The sequence below is a fragment of the Convolutriloba macropyga genome, chromosome 8, assembly GCF_964194025.1.
Source record: "Convolutriloba macropyga chromosome 8, txConMacr16.3, whole genome shotgun sequence".
Taxonomy (NCBI): Eukaryota; Metazoa; Xenacoelomorpha; order Acoela; family Convolutidae; genus Convolutriloba; species Convolutriloba macropyga.
Genome location: NC_134475.1, coordinates 42,505,536 through 42,526,139, shown reverse-complemented (window position 1 = coordinate 42,526,139; position 20,604 = coordinate 42,505,536). Strand labels below are relative to the sequence as shown.

Sequence of the window (20,604 nt, the reverse complement as noted above, 5' to 3'; positions counted from 1 at the left end):
AAAATATGCATATCTCTGCAGTCTATCTCAATCTATTCGATTTTGTTATCTTTTTTCTCTGCATCTTTGGCATAGACTATAACGCAGCATTAGAATATTTAAATTCAACAGTCAAACGTCATATCAAATTTGACGACTATTTAATTAACTCTCGTGAATGCTCAAAAACATCTCTGAAGCAAATTAACAAGCATAACTAGAGACAGTCATAAAAGTATTTTTTTGTTCATGTCATCTGCTCGCAGTATTAAAAATTATCAGCAATGTTTGAGTGTAATTTAAAAAATGTAAATCTTAAACAGCATTTTGATTTTGAAGAACAAAAATGAAGAACAAGCAAACTTTGTTCGTTATAGTTTCTCTCGTTTTGATATTTTTCAGTTTCTTTTTCTCTTGTTTCGCACACTCAAAGAATGGTTACGAGAGCGGAGAAAATCACGGTGGAATTTGGCGGAGGTGTTCGGGCGGATTTTACATCAGTGGATGCTCTAGTCACGGTTAGTTGATAGCCGATCTTCGTCTCAGTAACCATGAGTATTCAGTACTTACGATTAGTTTTTTCCCGGATCGAGATGTTAGCGCCGTTTCCGCGCATTTTTTGCAACAAATGCGCTGAATGCGCTTAAAATTTGTAAGTAATCGCCGAAGGCACTGAAATGCTCTGAAAAGTTGGGATGCGCTGAAATTTTGAAATTTCAGCGTATCTTCAGCGCAACTCTTACATAATTTCAGCGCATTTTCAGCACATTTTTTTCATAACTTTTAGAATATTTCGCAGTGATTTCCCTGAATAAGATTACATTGAAGGGCTTCCGAATCTATTCATGAGAGTTTTGGTTTTAGCATGGTCCTTTCATGGGTGAAGAGAACGCATTACAAAGTTTGAGCCAAGGGCAATTAATTGGTCGAGCATGGTCTTTTCATGGGTTGGGCAGAATTTTTTTCATAAGTTTGGTTTCTTTTAACAGTTTTTTGCTTTTCTTCAGGATATTTTTTGCTTCTGAACCAATTCACACCTATTGTAAAAAGGTTCAAAAATTACCCTAAACTTAAGAATTTTTATAATTCTTATGATAGAGCTCAGCTGGACTTTATTCTCGCATTACCTGATTGAATGAACCTACAGTTTAATTGTAACGGCCATCTAACTCTTAGCCATGGATACCTTCAAATGTTCAGTGCTGTTCCTTTTTAAAGTTATGAATATTCAATTTTGAGGAACTATGAACATTTTTTGATAAGTATCTCTTCAGGATTGCAGCCGATCAAAAAAAATCACACTCGCAGTCTATGTTATAAGGTTATGTGAGCAATAAAGTTGCACGATATTTTTCCGAGTCAGGTGAAGATTTACCATTGACTCATGATTACGCAATGACTCAAACCAGTATTCTTTTTTTTTGGTTTTTTTGAGTAGAACAAAAGTAAAGCTGTACACTTTTGGCTAAAGCGAACATAATTCAGCCTCAAAATTTTTAGTTATACAAGAGTCGAGCATGATAAGTCGGGCTGAGCATAGGCCAAGTTTGAACTTTTTCAGTACAGCAGAAGTCGAGCTTGACGATTAGGACGGAATAAAACTCGCTCTTCATTAATTTGTTTTACTGTCCAGCTGTTCGCAAAACTTGAATTGAAGTCATTTTAAGATTATTTGTGTCGATTACGATCTTTTTTCGACATGTTTTTGATCTTTTCCAAAGTCAAAATCTAAACGTGGGTACTTCTCCTGAACAACAAATATGATGCCGTCATTGGCTCTTCTTTGTTTCGTGAGACCTCAACTGTTTCTTAAAACGACAACAAAAATACACTTGATTCTTGTAGCCTAAAAGATTGAACGTTTTTTTTCAAAGACTTATGATATAGCTCAACCTAAAAAAATAATGGATACACTAGGAGGGCAAACTTATGATTGAGACATTTGCTGTGTATATTTGTCAATTTTAGTCCTCACCTTATATTTTTCATTGTGCACCTTATATTTTTCATTGCTCACATTTGTTTCAATCTGAAGGGTCAAAATTGTTTCGTCTCTTTGAATGTGGGTGTAAAATGCATAAAACAAAGCAGCCGGACAAAAAATCTTTAGAAACTGGTAATCTTGAAGAATAAATAAAAACGTGATTTGAAAAAAGCCCTTATTCGAATTAGACAACTAAAACTTGCTTAGCGTATTTCTTCATGCCTCGAGTGGTTTAACCTAAAAATTGTTGTGCATATTATTAAACATCCATTGTTTAAACAAATATCCCAAATCATGCTACTAGACCAAGCCTCTGATTGCTTTGAAATGGTTTCTTCGAACAGATTCTATATTTTCTATTGAAATTAGACTGGTGTTTTTTCTGGAGGTTTCAAACTATAGATCTGTGAACTCTGTTTCACCACATTTGTTTCAATTTGAAGGGTCAAAATTGTTTCGTTCAGTTTTCAGTTCGTTGATCTTGCAAAATTAAAATTAATCCAAAAAATTTATTAATGCAATCTTAAGAAACATTGAGTTTTAGTCTTTGTTTTTTAGTTTATAGGAACAAAAGACCATCTGATTTCTTCAAGTGGAATTTATTTTTTATCTGATGAAATACGTTCCCTTCAATTTTAAAATCTACAGATTAGAGTAAATTCACTTCAATGAGCAAAAATGAAACAAAATATCAGTGTACACGATATCAACATGAATTAAATTTTGAACAAATTTTAGTAAAAAAAAATCTATTGAGAGAGCTTGAAAGAGTTGGTGGAGGACATTTTCTGAAAGCGTGCAATTGCGAATGAACAAAAAGACTGGTCTGCATTATTTTCTGAGAGTTTTGTTCTTGTTTATCACTTCAGCAAAATTGAGGAAACGTTCTGAGTAATTCAAATGAAGTTTTTTTGTCGTAGAGACATATTACATTTGAAATCTTTTCACTTGTAGGTTGTCATTCGAGTTTTCTGTGTTGCATTTCAAGCTGGCTCAATGAAGAAATTTTGCACAGTTTTTATCAGGTAACACTCACAATCTCTGGGTTACTTCTATGGCTACAAACTTCACAATGTTAAAATTCTCACGGCTAAAAGCTAGTGAAATATTTGTTGCCTTATGAAGTTTTTTGTCTAGAACTCGTCCCCAAAACGATGCACAAATTCGTTGCAGGATGTTTACATGTTTTTGATGAGTCAATGAGTAATGGATCTTGTATATTTTTTTTTAATTTTAGTTTTACAACTTGTTGGGACTCTTTTTAAAAATGTTATATTTCAAATTTTTATCCTATGAAAATTTTATGACTAAAACTTTCATAGATGACATAAACTAATATCTAGATCTCCAGGAGATAGCGCGAAGTCTTTTTTGGTCACAACTACAAGCTTTATAATCAGCAGTGCTACTGCAATAACAGGCTGCAATAAATAAGAAGTAATTAAACGCTTTTCCAACATTCGATAGAACTGCTGATAAGATTTGGAACCAAACGCTCTACAATCAGACCGTTCAGTTTCCAAAATATCAACGGCCCATACATCGCAGAACTATGATTTGGAAAAAAAGTTTCAATTGAAATACTGTTCAGAGCCCGTTCAGATTCCCAAAACTTATCACGAATGTTTTTGTTCTATTTTGGGAAATAGAAGAGGAGTTACAGTTATCTGAACTTTTTAAAACAGTTCTTGTCATTATAACAGCGTGTCGAGAAACATGCTCATAGTGAAACCGTAAAAAGTCCTTTTTCCTTAAAATTGAAGAAAGAAAGGAAAAACGCAAAATATATTTTTGTAAACTTCTTTCATACATATTTTTAGACTAATTGTTCCGACCCTCTTGAGGGGGGAGGAACTATATACTCAACTGGGTTTTTTTTTTGTTCAGTGAATTTTCGCCGCTCGATATATTCATCGTAGAGAGTTGAGACTGGTATCATTAGAAAGCTCGTTCAGCGTAGAATATGGAATTAAAAAGATTTTTTTAATTTTCGTTTTCTACAGGGAGTTATCGAGGCTTAAACTTCTGAGAAAAGAAGAGTGAATTCACGTTGTTTTTATTCACATTTTCCGGAATTTTTGCCTAAATTTTCGTCAATTTTGCTAAAATTTGTTATAATTTTTAAGAATAGTGTCGTTGATTTCATTTTTGAAGACGAACAAGCATTTTTGATTGTTTTGATTTAATTTTTTGGTCAAAAAATCTGGATAAACATTTCAAAATTTAGCCTTTTTCATCAACAACAGCACGAAATAAGCTACTTTAGTCAACTTTGATTAAATTTGCCTACAGTACACCCCCAAACAACACTCATACAATCTTTGTAGACTCAGAGGGGGGCTATTTCTACTTCAGAGTCCGCAGAGAGTGCCTTGTAGTTAAAACTTTGCCGTTTTTTGCTAACTTTACTCGTTGATTATCAAAAATGCAAAATTTATTTTGAGTTTCAACTCAGAAATTATCTATATCTACAACATTTGAAAAATCAATTGTTCTTAACGGACAATAAGTATTAACAGGGGTAGTTTTGGGCCATTCTTGGACTGTTACAATCCAAAAAAAAATCGGGTTGTAATCAGTCGGTCTTTTTTTTTTAAAAAAAGACTTTTTTTTAATAATAAAGAACAGAACATATCAAATCAAAGCTCAGGAGTGATAGGTCCAACCAATTCGCTTGCGAAACAGCTCCAGGCTAATTCATTTAGTTTTTTAATTGAAAGTTTATGGTGGTTTTTTTAAAAATAATTGACTTTTCAATAAATAATGGCTTAATTAACTTTTCCTCTATTTTTTTCTTAATTTGTTCAACTTCCAGCTTAGTGTCAGCAAAAAAAGACTGCTTCTTCTTTCTACTGAGTTAACATTTATTCTCGGTTGCAGTTTTAAGCCTGAAATTATTGTTTTCTGGCTTTGATACTACAAGATTTTAGATTTTTGTTTGTTTTGATATTTGCCAGTTTTTCATGTTTTCTAATTTTGTCACATTATCACATTATTGACAGTTCTCATGTCACCTTATTAGCATTCAAATTAAAACACAATTGAACATATTAAAATCTTGAAAGATATAAATCATCGTTTTAATGGCCTCGACGCCTCTTTCTTGAAGAAATCAATTGAATTTTTTAATTTTGTCTTAACTGTCATTTATACTTTGTCGTTTCGGTCGTATGAAATTTCCTGTTTAGTGATAGCTTTCATTGGCTTTTCATGGAAGAATAGAAAAACCGATATTCTGATATTAGCAGATAGCTGATGGCTTTTATGACTTTCAAACCCATCGTTTTCCAAAATTAAAAAATAATTTTTTAACTTCGCAATTTTGTTCTTTTTATGTTTCTTTTTGTTACCTAATCTCGTTAGTTGATTACAGGTCAAATATGACATTATGGGTGTCAAGGGAATAAAAGGGATTAGTGTCCAAAAATCTTTTTTTAAAGATTTTGTTATGACCTTACTGGCTTCGACACCGCTTTTTCACAAAAAAAAATTAAATTAATTTGATTTTTGTCATATTTGACGTTCTTTTTGTAGATGCAAGAAATATTCTGGATAATTACAGGTCTCGAGGGTTTCTTTTTCATGAAAAAACGACGATATTTAAATAGTTCTTTTTGTAATTAATGCCTTTCATGACATTGAATGTAATTTTGTTTCGAAAAAAAAATTAAAAGTGTTACATACTTTAGCACTCCGCTTTTTTGTCTACTTGTTACCTAGTCTTACTAATGAATGGCCACGTACTACATTATAACTGTTTGAAGAAGGCGCAATCAAATATATTTTGAGTGCCAAAATTTGGCTTGACGGTTTTGACAGCGTTTTCTGGCAAGTTTCAATTTAAATTTTGTTTGTTCTTTGTTGTTGTTTTTAGCCGCTCTAAAAAATGAATAAGGTCAGGTCCTAATGCCCTTCTATAGAAGCAGTGGTAATCGCAAATTTGTGGTAATATTAATTTATTCCTAATGGTATTTATTACTTTGAAGTTAATTGTTTCAAAAAAAAAGTTAATTTTTTTTTACTTTTCTGTTTTTGTTCTTTTTTGTATAATTATTACCCAACCTTTCTATGGACTGGTCGCATATGTTTTGTGGTGATTTTTAAGTTATTTTTGTTTAGTTTCAGGTTTATCTGACGGTATGTTGACTTTGTTATTAAATTTAGTTTTTAAGAGGGACATAAATTTTTTGATATAATTAATGTTTGTTGTTGTTGTTGTTTGATTTTGCTGTTCGTTTTGACTCGCTCTCTTAATATTGACATATTACAGCAATCTAATGCATCAATTTTTACTCCACTGAGTTATTTGTTTTGGAGGTTATCTTATCGTTCATACGGAATTTTTTGAAAAAGACTTGGGCTTTTTTGGGATTCGCAAAAAATAATTTTTGGGTTTTTCTATCTGTTCCTCATTTGGTCGCCCATCCACAAAATTGTGGATGGGCGGGGTCGGAACCTTATGTGCCATTGCACATTACCGAGCCGCCTTGTTTGACACTTTAAAACGAGATGAACTGGTATGGCACGACAATAATAAGTTTCAAGCTGCCAAATAGTTCTGAAATAGCGTTTACAGATGAATAAATTCAACGCCTCCCTGTGCATTCATCAAGATTATCGCATTAAAAAATGTTAAAATATTGCTTCCTTGTATACACTTACTATCCACATTCCGACGAGAATAAATTGGCCGGGATTTTAATTTTGCATCACAGTGTCCATAATGAAAAAGCTTCAGGACGAAGACAAATGGACAAATAAATACTGCAAATGTCTCAATGGTGGGTTTGCCTCCTGGCCTATCCTTTAAGTTTTCAGTATGAGCTAATTCATAAGTCTTCGAAAAAGAGCCTTCATTTTTTCTGAGACTGCAGAATGAAGTTTTTTCTTGTTGTTTTGAAAAACAATTGAGGTCTCACGAAACAAAGAAAATCCATTGAGTATCTCCCGTTTACTGTTACGGAAGTGTATAGGAAAAAAACCGCCAGGGAGAAAAGAACCACTTAGATTTAGATAGGGGATAAAACCCCACGGAATAAATCCCGCATGGAAATAAAACCCATTTTAATGTTGAATTTTGGTTCCCGGATCCTGGTCGCAGTGAGTTTCATTGCTGTACCATTGACTTTTAATTGAAACCATTACTCTACCAGACAAATAGCAGTATAAAAATTTTTTGCCAGTCGGCCCAGACTCCTTTAAGAAACATCCTAGTCTGTCCCTCTTATTCGCAGCCTCATTTAATTTTCGGCCAACACTGCGCAAAATGTTTTATATTTCTCTCATCATTGGACTGTACATAAAAAATAGCAAATTATGAAAACTTTGAATGACTCGATCACATGCATGAGTCTTTTAAAGTGCCGATAACCCAAAAAGCTATTCTAGCTCCAACTATACCATGTATTGGTGCATTTATATTTATGGGTGGAATTGGTGGCGGAGGTCGGTGGCGGAGGTCCATGGCGGAGGTCGGTGGCGGAGGTCGGTGGCGGAGGTCGGTGGCGGAGGTCGGTGGCGGAGGTTGGTGATGGAGGTCGGTGGCGGAGGTCGGTGGCGGAGGTAGGTGGCGGAGGTCGGTGGAGGTTGGTGGAGGTCGGTGGCGGAGGTCGGTGGTGAAGGTCGGTGGAGGTCGGTTGCGGAGGTTGGTGTAGGTACGTGGGGGGAGATCGCTGGAGGTCAGTGGAGGTCGATGGCGGAGATCGGTGGTGGATTCCGGTGGAGGTTGGAGGCGGAGGTCGGTGGAGGAAGAAGAGGGAAGGAGAACGATGTGCGTGTCAGAGATAGCTGATGTGTAGCAATAGAAGTAGTAGTAGTAGTGCAAGCTTCGGGCTTCACCCGTGGGTTGGCAATCCCAGTGTTTATCAGTCTATTTCAGTTTATCTTTTTCCAGTGTCCGAATGGTAAACCCAATGGTTTTTTTTTATATGTTGTATATTTCAAATTTGATTGTTGTTTTGCTTTATCCCGTTGTTGTGATTGAATTGTTGAGTCGTTGATCGAGATATTGTTTACTGAGATAAATTGAATTGATTTTTTTTTTATTTTTTACACTTTTAAGTTTCAGGTACCGGTTCTGGCCATTGTTGCCTCTAATCTTAGAGACAGCAAATTTTATCTCGAGCAAGGTCGTTTTTTTCAATAAAATGTAAGTACATTTTTCAAAACTTTTTGGCAAAGATATCAGTTTAACACAAAAAAAATATTTTTTTAGTCCAGAATACGATGAAAAAGAAGAACGCCGGTGTAGTGATTTGATGAAATTAGTACAGAAAGCGTCAACTTTTGACTTTGTTTTGGTAAAAGTAGGAGACAACGACGCAAATTCTAAGTCAAGACACTACAGTTGCGGAAAACTTATAGAATTTTAGCAAGCAACTTGGCCAGTAGACGTGAGATTTGCCGGTAATATGAGAGGAAAAGATCTAAATCCGAATCTAGTGTCTCTAATTGATATGTACTATAGAAATCATTTGGGTTCATATATAAAAAGTGCGAAACTCATCGGACGACAAGATTTTAGCAATACCTTTATTTTTCTCTTTGATGTTTACGGTGAGGAATACAGTCATTTGGCGGCATTTGTGCTGTCAGTTGTTGAAAAGTTCATTATTGGTCTTTAACTGCAACTGCGTATCTTCTTTTTGGCGGTTGAATTCAACTTTTCCTCTCTTTCTTTTTTTGACTTGTTCTCCTTTTAAAATGTGAAAATTTTATGTTTTTAGTATTCCTGAGTTGTTTGTTTTAAAATGTCTTCTGCTTGCGTTTTTTTCTGAGATTTTGAAGTATTCCTGGTTCATTGATATCCACCTGAACTTGTTGCCGTTGCCGCCAGTATTTTCCCTTATGGTCACGGATGATATCCCACCAGTTCGAGAGTCTGCGATAACTTTGACAGGAGGTCGAGGTCATCATCCATCACCATTCATATCAGTCAGCGGGAACAATCTCCAGATTCTGGCCTTCGGGTTCGACCTCTAGATTCTGACCTCTGGATTCAACCTCTAGTGTCTGACCTCCGAATTCGACCTTCAACTCCCGATATTCAGAAAGATGCTGATGTTACACTAAAAAAGTTACGAGAATCACAATTTGTTTCACCCCCTGAATGAGCTTCAAACTCAATTTCAAACGCAAAATATTACAACTGAATGATTCAATTCATTTTTTCTGCTAAGTTTATTACAAAATGTTTTGTTGATATTATTTCTATTCATGAGAGGATGAATTCATATTTCACCAAAAGTTCATTTTCTTTATTAGAGAGATTATTACAGAGAAAGAGAGAGAGAGAGAGAGAGAGAGAGAGAGAGAGAGAGAGGTAAATAGCCCCCTTATCTAAGTAAACGCGGGTAACTATCTCCCGCGAATAAAGCTTCTGAAGATAACGCAAACATTCTATAATTAACACTTCACTTTTGAAAGGCAGCGCGCAATTAATCATGCGCAGATGAATACCAGTGCTTAAATTGTTTTATGCACATGGAATGACGCATAAAATAAAATAAAATCAGATTATAATTTATAAAGTGGGACATGAACAGTCTAATGGGAAGGGGGAAAACAGAATGATTTTTGTCGTGATTCAGCGCTGACTTACTCTGCCACCAACCTCCGGGTGGATATAATTTGCTCGGTTGTGATAATTTCATATCAAGTCCCACGGGGCGCTGAGACATAGCCATGTCCCGCGAGGTATGGCCATAGTCGTTAATTATGCAGCTCTTCTATAGTCATATTGGGGGGGGGCTATTTCCTGTCTAAATTTAAGTATTTTTTCGCGGGTTTTCTTCCGTTGCCAGTTGCTTAGAAATACCCAGGTCTGGACCTCGACTTACGAAAAGACCATGCTCGACCAAAAAGTGGTATAAAAGGACTTTAGTCGAACCAAATATGCTATGATATAATTTTAGCTCAACTCTAGCAAACAGCTGGAGTTTATATCGACCCAAAATCTCTTGCTAGATTTTTGCTCGACTAAAAGTTCGAAAGCTTGACTTTTCATCTCACGGATGACGTAGTGTGCGCTTGAGTACGGTTTGATTAGAGCTAGGTAATTTTTGATCTGGACAAAGACTTTTCTGAGTTTCTGTTTCAGATTCGGCCAAGTTGCGCAGTGCTCGGGCCTTCATTGTGTTAGATCACGTGATCTGTCTCGCACTTACGATCACACTGGCCTCTCTCCTGTGCAAAAACACTCACTTCGCACCAGTTCTCTCGGCAATACTCTCCTTCGCACATTGTGAGTCAAAACTGGAATCCAATCTAGTTACCTTACCACAACACTTTTACAGCAACCCCCATCACCGCCCCTTGTGAAAGGTAGCATAAGGACTGGAGGGTATGAATTATAGAATCCCCCGCCCCCACCCCACCCGTACCATAGTCTCCTATAATCACAGAGCCCGTGCCACTACATAGCATGACTGCGATCAAAAACAGGTGTATAGACTTAAAAAATAAACTTTCATTTGCAACGGTAGTTAAAAATTAATAAATCTTATGGGGCGTACTTACCGCAGTGCAATCTTACTAAGTGAGAAGATTGCAGTATCTGATTGCATATACTCTAGCTTAAAGTTTTATTACTAAAAATACAGAATCTTGCTTGATCACTTAGTATGAAAGTAATATGACAAGTACAAGATAACTATTCGGGAATGTCTGTGAAAGTCTCGAAAAAGGGAGATACAGTCCAGGTATTTAAGTCCAGATACATGAAAGTCGATACAATATCTCTTCATTATTGTTCTTCTTTGTTTTTTTGGTAGCTGTCCTTTTCATACCAATTTTTGGTCGCGACAATGGTTTATCCATATTTCAAGGCCTAGGGTAGTTGCCTAATCTCTCATTCCATTTCAGTTTTATTTCTCCTGATTGGCTGCTCAATAATGACGTCAGCGTTTTCGTCACGCGAAACTGACGTCAGCTGGGGAACTGGAGTTGCATGGCTTTCATGGATTCTATCAATTCCAATAATTGTACTCACTGGAGTTATGGCTGTTTGTGCTGTTAGAAATCAAAAAGAGGAGAAAAAACAGAAACAAGCCAAAGCCGCTTCCGGAAAAGGAAGAGCTGCGATTGCTTCCGCAAAATCCAGGCCTCGTAACCAAGATCCAGCACGTCCCAAACATCCCAATGGTTCGATTGGTGCAAATGACCTCCCACAAATTTCAGAATTTGAAATCTCGGAGATTGTTCCAGAAGATTCTAGAACCATAAATGAATTAACAGTAATTGAGACGGTACCAGAAGATTCGAACGTGTACGTACCTGAAATTTCTATACAGCGTGGAACAGATGGGAAAATTGAAAATGAGCAAAAGCAGATTCCCGAAAAGCACGTTTATTCACAACTGATGAACAAAACCTCAAAAAAAGAAAAGTTAAATGAGAACAATGAAAATGATACTGAGAAAAGGAGCCCTTCAAGAAAAGATGACGACACAAGTGAAGAGGAAACTGTGAACGAAATTGAAGACAAGACGGAACTTGCAAATAACTCTGCATTGACTGAAGAGCAACCATGTCATTCAGGATCGTCTTCTGAGGAGAACAAAACAACAGACATAGATTTAGAGAAAAATGAATCGGATCAGGATTAAGATTCTTATAAATGGGAATATTTGTTTGTAGGACAGATTTCTTCCTCAAAGACATGTTTTATTTTACTCATTCGAAATAAATTTAAGCTATAAGGCACTTTCAGTTTTTATAAGGCAGTTAGTATAGTTCTTCAAATCTAAGTCACATTGGCCACTATACTCAAAAACTTCAAACGTTCGGCAACTTTTCCTGCTACACATTGCTGAACCCACGTATGAGTTTAATATTATGAAAGGATCTGAATTTTGTCGCAACTTTTGATACAATAACATCGAGACTTTTTCAACAATATTTTGGCTTGCACTTAAAACCACTGTGTCTCATAACTAGATAAAGACGCTGCTCCTACGCATGATAAGACGCAATCCAGGTCAAAACAACCAGACAATACAGCTGTGTCTAGACAACAATTAACATATTATTATCGGACTTTAATTCCATCATCGTCAGGTCTTCATTACCGCCTAGCTCTATCCACTTCTCTATGGTTTTGACCTTGTTCAAAATACGATAGCAAATTTTAAAACAAAAAAATCAACAGCAATAAACTGATGTATTAATCTTGAAAAAGCATTTGTATAAGTTCCCAAAAAAGCGTGGGTTTTTTTCCTTTTAACCTAAGATTTGTGCGTTACAAATTATTTTAAAAAGGTTTCTCTGCTTTATTTGTCACAGTACTTTTGTGGGAGCATAGAGATAAGGCAAAAATTCAGCAGCTATTTAAAGTTAGAATTCTTGTATCATTGCAAACTTCAAAAACGTTGTTTGATGATAGATAGCCTTCAAGTTGTCGAAACAAAACGTTTTCTTGTAAATCAGTTAGCGTTGTTAAAAACGCACCCATGTCTAGATCTCGACTTACGAAAAGACCTTAAAAGTCTAGTAGGGGGGCCAATATTGACTAAAATTACACGGACCAGCTACTAATAAAAGTTCACCTAAAGTCTTTTCTTGGATCCAGCTAGAGTCTTTTCATGGCAAATTAGAGTCGATCAAGATCTTTTGATGGGTTCATCATTAGTCTTTTCAAAAGTCTACGTTTTCACCAATTCAGAATTTTTAATTATTTTGCTTCTGTTCAGCAAGAAACAGCACTAGAGCAAGACTAAAAATCTTTGCACTAGAGCAGTCCAACTTAAAAAACAGTTAAATTGGACTGCTCTAGTGAAAAGTTGTTCAGTTTTGCTCCAGTGCTGTATCTTGCTGAACAGAAGCAAAAAAAATAAAAATTCTGAATTGGCAAAAAGTAGAATTATGAAAAGACTAATGATGGACCCATGAAAAGACTTTTCTCGACTGTAACTGGTTATGAAAAGAATTTAGCAGGAGCAAGAAAAAACATTTTGATTTTAGCTAAAGTCTTTTTTGCAAACACTGGAACGAGCTTAAGTCCAGCCCGAACTTTGGGTTGAGCTTAAGCCTTTTGTTAAACTTTGATCGAGCTAAAGTGTTTTGAGAAATTTAGGGTTCAGTTAAAGTCTTTTTAGAGAAATGTGAGTCGGGCTAACGTCATTTCATAGCTGAAAGAGTCAGGTATCATCTTTTCATAATATATTTTTGTCGAGCATTGTCTTTTCATAAGTCTGTACCTAGGCCTGGGCAACATTGGATCTTTATTTTTGCGGAGTTATTCGACAAAAAATATTCTTTAAATATTTTCTTTTTTTTGGATCACCCAGCTCAGTGGGTGAAAATTATTAACAACGCCAAGCATAAGAGCTATAAAACCCTTATCATGGTTTTGTACATGGATAGAGTTCAATTTGATTGACTGAATTTCTATTAAAATTTGGTAATCATTCATTTGACCTGCAAACGGTTTAGTCGCTTATTCTGTTGCTAATACTTGTTGAAAAAGTATTGTGATTGATCTTAATCTCCACGCAGATTTGTGTTTCTCTTGTAATCGTTCTCATATATTTTGAACTCCAGACGAAATATGACCACTTTCTAAAATCAACACCAGCAAGTACGGAATAAGCCATCAGGCTCAATTTTCGCTCTGCATTGCTCATTTAAATAAAAGTCGGTAGTTCGAGCATCAAATGATAACCCAAGTTGACCCTATCAATCAATAAGTCATAAAATTTCAATTTCATTTTATGGCGTTTATGAAAAGTTGTAGTCATGAAACTTTCATAAGAAGGAGTTCAATGAAATTGAATTTTTATGACATTTTCGAAAACTTCATGAAAAATAGGAAAAGATTAGATTTCAAAAAAGCTAACAGAAAAAACTGAAATTTTAAGTTTTGAGCGAACAGAGAATTATGGAAAAATTGTAATCAAAGAACTTCGTAGAAAAAAATTTGAAAAGAAAAGAACTTTTTTAATTTGAAAGTTCATTTTATCCCCTAAATTTTTCGATGGAACGTTATCTAACCAAGTGAGAACGCATTGAACAAAAACAAAAGAAAAGTTGGAGTCATAGAACTTCATCGAACAGTTTTGGTTCAATTTTTCTTCAAAAATATATTCTTCCTGAGAAAAAATCATTTTTTGTCATTCATATTTTGTTGAAAAATTGGACTACGTCCCAGCATATACTATGTTTTTCAGCGGATATAAAGCAAATAGTCATCTCATCAAGACTTGAAAAACCGTATCTCACATTTTTGAGCTTCAAAATTACTCCATCTCATTTTATCAATTATTCGCACCAATCAAAAGGCTATACGTGCCCTCTCTCAAAGTCACTTCCACACGGGTACAACTATTAAAGTACAAATCAGACCAACTCAGGGCCCCATTGACTTACACTTCAAATTCGCACTAATTGCCAAAGAATTTTTTTTTGACACTCCATTACACCTATTGTACACCAGTCGGTACCTCCATCCTACATGCTCCTTTTGCCGTGCAATTATTAGTTTTAAACTGATTTCCATTTCCCTGTTGTAAGCGTCAAAGTTTCTGTTGAATTTGTTTCCTAATTGGTTGTCATCAACCCTAATTTCATTTTCTTCTAAAAACTAAATTTTAGTCATCGAAAAACTAAATTTTCTGTCCAGATAACTTCCTGTCTATAGCCTCTTCATACTGTCATTTTGTTTATAATATCACTGCGTCCAATTCTACAAATGATTATGATTACGGATTTGCTGGATTTTCAATTTTGACTTAATTTCGCTCCGCTCATATCAATTCAAAATTCAGTTGTTCTTGTTTCAATCGAATTCTTGTCAATCAAAAGCTAACCGGAAATTCGGGAAAAGATACTTGATCAGCAAGTCAAATCCAATAATCCACTGAAACAAGCGATATCGCAGAGCGCAACTCGTATTATGTGTTAGCCAAATAAGTGGAACTTTAGTACCCTCGAAGTAGCTGCTCACCTGTATGTGTCATTAATCATTTTAGTTTTATCTTATTTCCAATGTTAAATTGACCTCTATTAACTTTTTTGATTATGTCTGCTTTTATGTATCCATTCATCTTCATTCATTTTTAATTTTTAATTGGGTATCAAGTGTTTTTTTTTCTCCGATCACTGTGCCTGCAGGCAGTTGAACATTATTTGCTTGGCTAGTGACATATTTATTATAAGACAACACTGCCGGAAATGAGGAGCAACTAACAGTCTGTGTTGCCAATAGTCATTGTCATGTTTTGCAGAGCAATTGGGGTGGGATTATAATGTTCTATCATTGCAACATAATTGTCATCTGACCAATCGTATTCAGAATTTTACCGTTCATTATAGTTTTTGAAATTCACATTTTGAATTTGTGATTGTTCTGTTGTCTCTGAATTTTCTACATTATTGATGCGTTTACTTGTAGACAATTTTTAGAAATATTCGGTTTATCCCGACATACTTTTGCAAAATGATTGAATAGGCCACAATGATTACATTTCTTACCCAAAGCAGGGCAAACCTGGCAATGCGTTGGTGTCCAAATGTGTGCACAACCTCTAGATGGGCCGGTTTATTCCCGATTGAATGTTTTTCTGTTTGAATGGTTCACTCGAGCATTCGCGCCGCAAAATCGATTGAATTGTTTTATTGCAATAACTCCGTTGCAATTTTTGTTGTTGGACGAGATTCTTTGCTGATTTTGATGGCCCATCTCCATGTCAACATTAAAGCTTGGAGCTCTTTCGGATTCAACTGTGTCACTTAGAAGTTCGCGTTGTATGTCATCATCAAGCATGCTGGTGATGAAAATTTCCCGGATGATTACCTCCTCGCCGATTTCGAAGTCAAAGTTCTATGCCATCTCCTTGAGGACACTATAGAATTGCTCCACCGTTTTGCTTTTCTTTTGATTTCCCGAGAAAAAGAGATTGCGATTAAAAGTGATTTTTCTAGGTCGTATGAAGGCTTATTCCATCATTTCCCAGTGTTTCAGAGTTGAAAGATCGTAAATTTTGTCGTGTGCAAATTACTGCGTCAAGAGACGACGTCCTTCAATTCTGATGCTGGGAGACACACTTCTAGTCACATAGTGTCCACGGTCTTTCACTGCACAGAATGCCCGCTTCAGTAAAATTCTGACATTTTAATTCCCATTGAAGTTTCAACTGTTTATTATGAATTTGACGATCTTGCTCAGTACGTTCGCTTGCGTCTTCAATAGCCATTTCGTATTTCGGTTTTGGTGGCAATCTAAAGTGAGTCGGTTTTGTTTGAAGCAATGTATCTAACGTTATGTTTTCCCTTTCAAGAATTGTTAACTTCACCTGAATTCGCCATTTGTCCCATCTTATCGGTGGGTTTGATATAGCTCGTTCTCAAAAGGGTTCTGTTTTAGTAGAGTCTTGCGACATTCGCGGAATGACTGCGCCATGTCGTACTGAAATCATGTTCTGTATTTTCTGGTTCATTTGCTAGGCCATTTGCCAAAATTGTTTGTTCCGATTTTCTTGTGTATTCGCGACGCGAATTCACACTTAAGTTTGTTGGATGAATTAATTCTATTGGCTGACAAGTTTTCAATGGTGTTCGCTTTGCGAACACAGGTTTTACTTTTAGTCTACTGCTTCGCTTAGCGAATATCAATTTGGTGTAGCTCTTTTAGTCTGAGCGTTTTGCTGAGCGAAATTCGGATAAAAAGAGATTCAACTAAAAACTGTATTAGATTTAGCAAGAATGAATATCAGAGTTTAACTTAAATTTTGATCATCAATTTGATCATGCAACAGTTACAACTAAAAAAGACATTGAAGGCAAAACAGTTTGGTAGACAACATGATCAGACAATATATCACAACATTAAGTAAACCAATTGGAAAAGGCCTCAGCGACAATATTTGATCTTCAAATTGGATGTGAATAAATATAACAATGGAATTGAACTAGAAAATGAACTAAGTTAGAATTAAATAAGATTATTGAATTTAGCGCCGCAAAATGGTACCATGAAATGTCCATCTATACCTTAATTATGTACATCGACAAAAGAACCAGCTGAAAATAAAAGGGGAGACGCAACAAACTATCAATAGTGGGCAAAAAATTAGCGGATTTCGCAACGTTAATGGACGAACCATGAATCCCAATTTGAATTGCAACGTTTTAGCAACGTGAATCCACGAAACGTCAACGGGTCAAAGATCAAAGTTTCGACAAACTAAATTAAAAATAATCAGAGCACAAATTACGGAGAAGCTTGAAGTTGAATAATAAATAAACGTGAATTGCGACGGGGAAAACTGCACAAATCCGAAAGAAAATCAAATCAGAAACCAAACCAAATAATAAATAAAATGTTGAGAGTGCAGGTAAACATATGCGGGTAAAAACTGTCAACGTTCGAATATCACTATTATTAGATACAAGAAATGAATGCTCAATTGTAACATAAGACTGAGCAAACACAGTTGAAAAACTGCATGGATGCAAGATCGGTGGAGAACAAACTGATAGTAACTAAAAACTTCTCAACTTGAAACGCTGGACACTTTAGTAGCAACAATTGAAAACAACAGTTGGTCCGCGAACAAGCCTCAATTTGGGGTATTAAAAGGCCAGAGACTGCTGATTGGGAGAGACTTTTTTGTGTCCCTTAGGATATTCATAGTGAAGAACGATACAAACAACAGAATAGTAAATTGCATCTATTCAAGAATTCCATTAAAACAACAAATTGCAAAAGGTTAATCGAACTAATTAGTCAAATTGCTAAGTCGAAAAACATTTCCATGAGATCAGAGATGCATACAGAGAACCAAGCATGCCATCAGAGAAAACTGAAGGTCCTCAAAATGAGATTAAAGCTGAACTACGGACGTTTTCAGATCAAAGACACATTAAAAAATTAAAGTATTGCTAGGACAAAAACTTTATATCAGCAGTCGCCATCACTTTAAAAAAACTGGATTAATAGAATTGGCACTCGGCTGCGAGGTTCTGATTTAATCTATCCACAAAAACAAGTACCAACCACCAACTTTAGATAGATAAATTTAATTAGTTTTTCAAAATTAAGCGCAAATGCGGTGCTAAAACCGGCTGACATCAGAACGCTTTCTTTTCAATACACATATTTAATCCTGTACGCAGATGCCGCGCGGCAATGCAGCTTCAACATGTCAGTGGCGATTCGACTGATACGTACAAATAAGATTTTGGTTTCAGTGGACTACCTGATATGCAGGTCCTATTTCTAAACTCAATTGACAACTCATTGAATGGCTTGATAACGGTTTTTTGGACGACATAGTAGTCGTAAGCAGAAGTTTCTTAGATGAACATAAGACCCCGGTTAGGAGGTGTCAGAAAAAGTTAGACGCTGAAATCTTAAAAACAAATCTGTAGAAATTTTCTTTTTTGGGAAAAAACAAGTTCAATGGTTGGGGAAGCTTTTACTAAAAGTGATATAAACTTATAAATACAAAAACTAGCGTAATCTTGTATTTCGAAGCATAACATTCAGTAAAAAATGAGATTTTTCTTTGGATCTGACCAACACTTAAGCAAACTAATGCAAAATCTTGCAAAAACGTGCCACCCCTTACGACCATTTTGAAAATAAAATTCTGAAAAGTGTACATTGACAGAAGATCAATAAAGAACTTTAAGGAAAGAGAAACTAAAATTGCTGCGGCCACTAAGAATAAACACTATAATCCTGACGTTGAAACATTTAAAAAAGCGACGCTTCTGGGCAAGGACTAGGGACTACGCTAGAAAATTTTAACCGTGAAAGCTGAAAAACAGTTCCTTTCACTCTGCCATTCTTGATTTATGTCACAACTAAATATACTGTTAACTGATTGGAATTATTAGTAGTTGCATAGATTTTTACTTTTCGTTTTGTGAAATAGCCAACCATGCAATTCGGTTCGGGGTAAAAATAGCCAACCATGCAATTATAAGTACCGGGTAAATGCACTACATTTACTCGGTATTTATAATTGCATGGTCGGCTATTTTTACCCCGAACCGAATCAATTTCCAATAAAAATTAGGAACTACCTTGAATGGTTCGTAGCAACAGCTAACATTGATTTAATGCATCGCAGCTCAAGCCGTTTTTTTATTAAATGAAAACAAAGATAGACCGTTCGAGCCGCGGATCAACTCAAGTTTGTTAGCAAGAAAGTAAATTTTTTTTTTCAAAAACAACTCTCGAAGTAGCATTCGCGCTGTGAGAGGACTCAGTCAAAAGTTTATATAAAAAGAACAAATTAAGACCAAAGTATATTTGTTGAATTTCATTCCAGAATCGAACAACAATATCAAAAAAAGTTTTGGAGGGTCATGTACATCAAATCACGAACACCTGTGTAAACAACCACAAAGCCATAACCCACGCAGTAAAAGACGCAGATATGCCAGAGATCAAACGCACTCACTCCGGCAGTTGGCGCATGACGGATATGGCCGTCCTTGCATCGTGGCGATATATGAACAGCGTCACCCTGTCTAAAATAGGCCCCCAATGCGTAGCATACATCAATTTCGTACAGCTTTAAAACAATCAATTCCATCATTAAAATGCCTCTCAGTAAAGAATTGTAGAGAACCAAGTGAAGGAATCCAAATTGATATTGGTGGTCCCAATTGAAAGACAAGGACCAAGGGGTATACTTTCAAATTTTCTTGCATGCATTGAATGTTTTTCCAAGATTCCATCAGCCAATTCTTTCGAAGAGTCCAATCGCAGCAACATTAAACAATTTTTTCAAAAAACACATTCTGATTCACTACGGACAGTGAACAATTTGATTCGGTCAATCCGGAAGCTATAGCGGCACGAAAATCAACATTTTATACAATAAGCAATGCTTACTGAGGGCTAATTAATGGAGTAGATCCCTAGTCTAGACCTCGAAAAATGAAAAAAAGCTCAACCGAAAAACGGTTATGGGTAGAATAAACTGAATTCAACTGAACAGAGCAATGAAAACAATTTTACCAGACTTTATTAAATACCTAGAATTTTGTTTGAAATAAACTTGGTAGATCTTGAATTTTGCTTGAACCAAAAAGATAACCAGGAGTCTGCTGGGCAAGTATTGGCCAGTGAACTTTTTTCAATCAAGTTTTTGGTTAGTAAGAGTTGCATTGAGGAAAAGCAAATCATACGCCAGAAAAAATGTTTTCAAAGGTCTTTGTTGACCGAGTCAAATCTATTGGCAATTGATGTGTCAAACAAAAGTTTTTGATGAAAGTGCGCTTCAGACACAAAAATTTGACCTGTTTATTACTGTTCATTTTTGCTCAAAGCTAGTCGACTCCTATGCTCACTGATCTTCTGTTGTTATTGACAATCATTGATCTATCAAAAAACTGCATTTTTTTTAAAGAGAAAAGTCATAATTTTGGAGTGGGAGACAACTGAAGAACGGGACATTTTCAACATAGCTAATGAAAAGAAGGTCTGTACAATTAAGATGATTGGTGTTGATCAATCAAGTAGTGTGGCAACATAGTCCAGCTTTATCTCAAGAAATAGAAAAACTCTGTAGACCTTTGTGCATTTTTACAGCTCTCATTGTTTTTGGGCTGCAGTGGTTCCGTCTTGTCTTGCTTCGTTGCTGCTGCAGTGTGTCTAGCAAAAACGAAAACAAAAAACTTGCAACTATACA

General features: G+C 35.7%; 1 protein-coding gene across 1 annotated transcript; it reads left to right on the top strand.

The window, feature by feature from the left end:
- Positions 1 to 279: 279 nt before the first annotated feature.
- Positions 280 to 11,665, top strand: LOC142344129 (uncharacterized). Its single transcript, XM_075395647.1, has 3 exons — positions 280 to 497; positions 10,062 to 10,205; positions 10,826 to 11,665. Exons 1-3 carry the CDS (start codon positions 326 to 328, stop codon positions 11,566 to 11,568), a joined length of 1,059 nt encoding a protein of 352 aa, XP_075251762.1. The 5' UTR covers positions 280 to 325; the 3' UTR covers positions 11,569 to 11,665.
- Positions 11,666 to 20,604: the final 8,939 nt, after the last annotated feature.

Coding starts and splice junctions, on each gene's coding strand:
- LOC142344129 (XM_075395647.1), top strand. CDS start 326: ATGAAGAACAAGCAAACTTTGTTCGTTATAGTTTCTCTCGTTTTGATA. Junction 498..10,061: donor CAGTGGATGCTCTAGTCACG/GTTAGTTGATAG, acceptor TTTCTGTTTCAG/ATTCGGCCAAGTTGCGCAGT. Junction 10,206..10,825: donor AATACTCTCCTTCGCACATT/GTGAGTCAAAAC, acceptor ATTCCATTTCAG/TTTTATTTCTCCTGATTGGC.